Here is a 6000-nt window from a genome sequence, read left to right as displayed (position 1 = left end):
CCATTAAGTGCAGTAACAGGAACTGGATTTAGGATAATTAAGTGGGGTACCAGGAAGGGGGTTCAGGAGTTTTGGATAATTAACAAGAATACCAGGCAGGGGTTTAGGGTAATTAACTGGAAAACCAGGAAGGGGTTTACGGGTCGACCTACGGGGTGGCTTTGGGAGGGAGGGTGTTGCTGAAAGGGTCTGTCCTCATTTCGCAAACTGCGTCTCTATTTCCCGTTCCTGTGGGTTTGTGAGCGGCCGTGGCAAATACGGGGCCAGTGTTGTATTTGTTTACCCCTTTGTGAGGGTGAAGGGAAGTGTGTGGGTGTTGAGGAGCCAGCTCCCTCTGGGTGTCCTGGCGGCCTGTTTTAAAGCAGTGCAGTGTCCCTGCTGCCCTGAAGCCTGCAGCCGCCTTTCCGGGTTGCAGTTCCCCTTTAAGAGCCTGTCTTTACCCCCCCCTCCTCCCCACCCTGCCCTTCTTTCCTCGGCTTGTTGCTGCTGGGAACCCACGTCAAAGGTCGCCTGGAGATTTGTGACCAACCATGAGCCCGAGGAGCGTTTCGCTTTCCCTTCCCGGAAGGAGGAGTCTCTGTCCGGGATGTGATTCACAGGCGGAGGGAGCCGGCAGCCGGCAGCCGCTCGGAACAGCCTTTCCCCGGGCTCGTTACTGAGCCGTCCCCCCGGAACCTCGCCCAGCTCCCAGGCTGCGGCCCCGGCCCCTTCCCCTTCCCCTCCCCCGGGACCAGGGGCGGACAGAGAGACACACACCAGGACAGAGAGGGTGAGGGTGGAGGGAGGGTGACTCTGCGGACCTTGTCAGACATGTCTGAGGCTCTCACTCAGAGACACATCAAGGTAAGCACAAAGTTTAACGCCGCACTTCCCTGTTGCCACCAGCAAAGTGTGGAGCCCCCCCCCCCCCCCCCGCTTGTTGTTGTTGTAGATTTTCACTGAAGTTGTGCCAGTCTCTCCGCGGTGTGTTTGTGAAATTCCCCACCTGGATCTGAGTTTCGGAGACCCCCCGGGCTGTGCTGTGAGAGTCATCTCCCACCCCCCCCGGGCTGTGCTGTGAGAGTCATCTCCCACCCCCCCCGGGCTGTGCTGTGAGAGTCATCTCCCACCCCCCCCGGGCTGTGCTGTGAGAGTCATCTCCCACCCCCCCCGGGCTGTGCTGTGAGAGTCATCTCCCACCCCCCCCGGGCTGTGCTGTGAGAGTCATCTCCCACCCCCCCCGGGCTGTGCTGTGAGAGTCATCTCCCACCCCCCCCGGGCTGTGCTGTGAGAGTCATCTCCCACCCCCCCCGGGCTGTGCTGTGAGAGTCATCTCCCACCCCCACCCCCCCGGGCTGTGCTGTGAGAGTCATCTCCCACCCCCACCCCCCCCGGGCTGTGCTGTGAGAGTCATCTCCCACCCCCACCCCCCCCGGGCTGTGCTGTGAGAGTCATCTCCCACCCCCCCCGGGCTGTGCTGTGAGAGTCATCTCCCACCCCCCCCGGGCTGTGCTGTGAGAGTCATCTCTCCCCCCCCCCCCCGGGCTGTGCTGTGAGAGTCATTTCTCCCCCCCCCCCCCCCCCCGGGCTGTGCTGTGAGAGTCATCTCTCCCCCCCCCCCCCCCGGGCTGTGCTGTGAGAGTCATCTCCCCCCGGGCTGTGCTGTGAGAGTCATCTTCCCCCCCCCCCCCCCCCGGGCTGTGCTGTGAGAGTCATCTCCCCCCCCCCCCCCCCCCCCGGGCTGTGCTGTGAGAGTCATCTCCCCCCCCCCCCCCCCCGGGCTGTGCTGTGAGAGTCATCTCTCCCCCCCCCCCCCCCCGGGCTGTGCTGTGAGAGTCATCTCCCCCCCCCCCCCCCCCCGGGCTGTGCTGTGAGAGTCATCTCCCCCCCCCCCCCCCCGGGCTGTGCTGTGAGAGTCATCTCCCCCCCCCCCCCCCCCGGGCTGTGCTGTGAGAGTCATCTCTCCCCCCCCCCCCCCACCCCCCGGGCTGTGCTGTGAGAGTCATCTCCCCCCCCCCCCCCCCCCCGGGCTGTGCTGTGAGAGTCATCTCCCCCCCGGGCTGTGCTGTGAGAGTCATCTCCCCCCCGGGCTGTGCTGTGAGAGTCATCTCCCCCCCCCCCCCCCCCGGGCTGTGCTGTGAGAGTCATCTCCCCCCCCCCCCCCCCCCCCGGCTGTGCTGTGAGAGTCACCCCCCGGGCTGTGGGGATGTGATGTGATCGCTCTCCGGGTGTGACCGGCACCTTGACGGTAACAATGGAGAGCCGGGAGCCCGAGTGTGCCCGGAATACAGCAACTTCCCGGCCTCGGGGGCAGAGCTGCACCCCCACTCCCCTCCCCTCCACTCCACTTCCGCGAGAGTTCGCTGATCTAATTCTGAAACACATCCCAGTCTCTGACAGGCCTCAGGCAAAGTCTCAACCGGAGGGAGAGGCTGGAAGGACAAGCTCTCTCAACTCTTTGTTTACTTGTGCTGTTACTCAGGCACTTTTTAAACAGAGAGTGTGTGTGTGTGTGTGAGAGATCGGGGCTTCCCCAGACCCGGATCCGGGCCTCTGCTGCACTCGGAGCTTCTCAACCAAGCAGCCAACGTTGTTGTTGTGCTGAGGGAGGGTTTCGCTGCATCTGGCTATAGATTTGTTTCCAGGCCAGCTCGGAGGTCAGGCAGTGTGTGCCAACCTGCTCCTCCAACTCGATGATCATCCTCAACTCCACTTTCCTGTCGGTTCACTATGATCTTTGATCTCCATTATTGATTAAAATCCCTGTACGTCCGTAATGACCCAGCTTCCACATCGCTCTGCGGCCGAGAATGTCATCGATTCACAATACTCCGTGCAGGAATTCCTCAATGGGTGACCCCTGATTCTAGGATTGTGCCTGCCCTCTGGTCCGAGACTGTTCCACCCTGACAAGGCCACTGAGAACCTTCGGTGTTCCAAAAAGGTCACCTCTCATGCCTCTACATTTGAAAGTACTGCCTCAACATCGCCTCCATACCTGGGATTAACCCCGTGAACCTCCAATACCAGTATATCCTTCCTTAGATAAGGTGCCCAAAACTGTTCACCCTATTCCCGCTGTGATCTGACTCGTGCCTTGTATAGGTTTAGTAAAACATTCCTACTGTTTTGCTCCATTCCCTTTGAAATAAAAGCCAACATTCCATTTGCCTTCACTAATGCCAGTGTGACTTGGCGCAAGAGGACAGTGGGAGTCAATGTAGGCTGAACCAATGGGGAAAAAAACCCACATTTAGCTCACAATCCCAGGTCCACAAATGAATTCAACAAGATGATTGTGCTTGACAAATCTTTGTTTACACATGAAGATATGTTGTAGACGTAGAGTTTGGGCCATTCTTTGATGGAGCGATTAAAGCACTTTGCGACATTACTTGGTGGGGGAGAGGGGTGGATTGATATGGACAATAGGAGATGAGATAGTCATTCCAAGTGGTTGGAAATTTATAGTGTCCCACTGGGCTCACCTCTCATCACCGCAGATTACTTAACATTTTTAATATTGAACCAGAAAGGGTGCAACTGAAATGTAAACTGTGTCCAGTATAAATTGGTCTCAGCAAGTGCAACGTGATGGGTTGGAGAGAAGGCCAACAGTGATTATTGGTGACACACGGAATGAGCTGCTAGAGGAAGTGGTGGAGACTGGTACAATTGCAACATTTGGATGGGTATATGAATAGGAAGGGTTTGGAGGGATATGGGCCAGGTGCTGGCAGGTGGGACTAGATTAGGTTGGGATATCTGGACGGGTTGGAGCGAAGGGTCTGTTTCCATGCTGTACATCTCTGTGACTCCATAAAGGTTCTTCCTTGCGAAGAAAGGGTTATAAATGGTTTATCGCGGGAGATGTAGAACGGAAAAGCGAAAGAAATGACCAGCCTTTATCTCCTGTAGGTTATTCCCCGGATCTGTTTAGAGGTTGTGATATTTAAAATGTGAACAAAAGCACATTTGGACATAACTCATTATTCTTACTACTGTGGATCGACTGTTTTTGAATCTGTCTTGGCTCTTTAATCATTTTCAACACTCCCAATATTATTTATATGTAATAAATGGCCAATTCTTTCCCAACTCCCTTCATGTTTATATTCTTCGCACCACTGAACTGACAATGCTGGGAATACTCACTGACTTAGAAAATAATTTACCCCCCACCCCCTTCTCTACAGAAGCTGCCTGACCTGGTGAGTATTTCCAGCATTTTCTGTTTTGACCTGTGATCTGCAGTATTTTTCTTGTTTTAAGCTGGTTTTCGGATCCGCTATGTGGGCTCACCGAGCTAACTGACACCAACCCGAGAGGTTGCTTCCTCTCACGGGACTCCAGGACCAGACGCACCATCCTCAGAATAAAGGGTGTCAATTTAAGACTGAGATAAGAAATTTTTTTCTGAGGATTGTGTGTCTTTAGGACTTCCTGCTACAGAGTTGTGGGCACAGATTTCTGAGAATTTTGATCAGCAGGGAAATGAGGGTTACAGTTGGTGGGTTAATGGTTGAAAATGTGTTGCTGGAAAAGCGCAGCAGGTCAGGCAGCATCCAAGGAGCAGAAGAATCGCTGTTTCGGATATGAGCCCTTCTTCAGCCTTTCTTCCTGAAGAAGGACTCATGCCCAAAACATCGATTCTCTTGCTCCTTGGATGCTGCCTGACCTGCTGCGCTTTTCCAGCAACACATTTTCAGCTCTGATCTCCAGCATCTGCAGTCCTCACTTTCTCCTAGGGTTAATGGTTGAATCTGAAACTGTGTCAACTTCAGAATTACATTGGAGAGATAGATCAAGGGAAAAGTGCTGTGGGAATTTGGGAGGTCTAGTTAATCAGGACTCCTGACTGGAGGGTAAATGATGATGTACTACTTGTGCGGAATAGGCAGCACTGGGGACAGTCATTGATGTGAGTTGTTGAGAGTACTGGAGAGATAGCACAAAGGCAATGAGGAGTGAACTGGCACAGTGTGAGATAGTAAAGCTGCTCTGGACTAGTTCTTGTTTCACCTTTCAGTGTATTCGGCCAGTAGGTTGAGGCGAGGGAGACATCAAACTGCCATCAATCTTCAGCCACCAACTTGCCCAGTCACCCCCATAATACAGGATGTGGTCAGTCTATATTTACTGTAAATCAGTAACGAATGATCGTTTTGGCTTGTCATTTAAGCTGCTTAATATACACATGTATTACATGGATGGCGAGAGCAGAGAGGTGACAGTGGGTTTGCTGTGAAGTGTGGGTTGATGAAGCTCTGTGAAGTGTGGGTTGATGGGAGCAGTTCATGGTTCAGACCCTGTAAAAGATAGCGCCTCTATACACCCAGCATCTGTCAGCCCAACGCTCAGCTCAATGCAAACGCATGTGACCCCCTAGTCAAAACTCAGCTCCAACATGCAAAATCTGCCACCGACAGCTGCTGTTTCCTGGACACTCAACACTGGTTGCTCCATCTCGGTTTAGCTTACAGTTCAAACAAGGGAAATTTTCTTGGGGTGTTGGAGGACTGACCTGTCCCCATCAGTACTGTACCCCGGTGTTTTACAGTGACAGACCTGTCTCCACCCCCCCCCGCCCCCAGTACTGTACCCAGTGTTATACAGTGACAGACCTGTCCCCACCAATACTGTATCCCAGTGTTATACAGGGACAGATCTGTCCCTGCTGCCACTGTACCTCAGTGTTATACAGGGACAGACCTGTCCCCACCAATACTGTATCCCAGTGTTATACAGGGACAGATCTGTCCCTGCTGCCACTGTACCTCAGTGTTATACAGGGACAGACCTGTCCCCACTAGTACTGTATCCCAGTGTTATACAGTGACAGACCTGTCCCTGCTGCCACTGTACCTCAGTGTTATACAGTGACAGACCTGTCCCCACCAATACTGTATCCCAGTGTTATACAGTGACAGACCTGTCCCTGCTGCCACTGTACCCCAGTGTTAGACAGTGACAGACCTGTCCCCACTAGTACTGTATCCCAGTGTTATACAGTGACAGACC

At 54.0% G+C, this 6000-nt stretch overlaps 1 protein-coding gene across 1 annotated transcript in view; it reads left to right on the top strand.

The window, feature by feature from the left end:
• The first annotated feature begins 377 nt into the window (after nucleotides 1-377).
• LOC132824790 (transcription factor ETV6-like) overlaps nucleotides 378-6000 on the top strand; it is a 31238-nt gene continuing 25615 nt past the window's right edge. The window contains exon 1 of the mRNA XM_060839534.1: nucleotides 378-843. Within this exon, the coding sequence (XP_060695517.1) occupies nucleotides 811-843 (33 nt within the window). The 5' untranslated portion in view covers nucleotides 378-810. The remainder of the gene's footprint in view (nucleotides 844-6000) is intronic.

Source organism: Hemiscyllium ocellatum, chromosome 19 (genome assembly GCF_020745735.1).
Source record: "Hemiscyllium ocellatum isolate sHemOce1 chromosome 19, sHemOce1.pat.X.cur, whole genome shotgun sequence".
NCBI lineage: Eukaryota > Metazoa > Chordata > Chondrichthyes > Orectolobiformes > Hemiscylliidae > Hemiscyllium > Hemiscyllium ocellatum.
The sequence above is the reverse complement of the archived record's forward strand: the minus strand, read 5'-3'. Positions and strand labels throughout refer to the sequence as shown.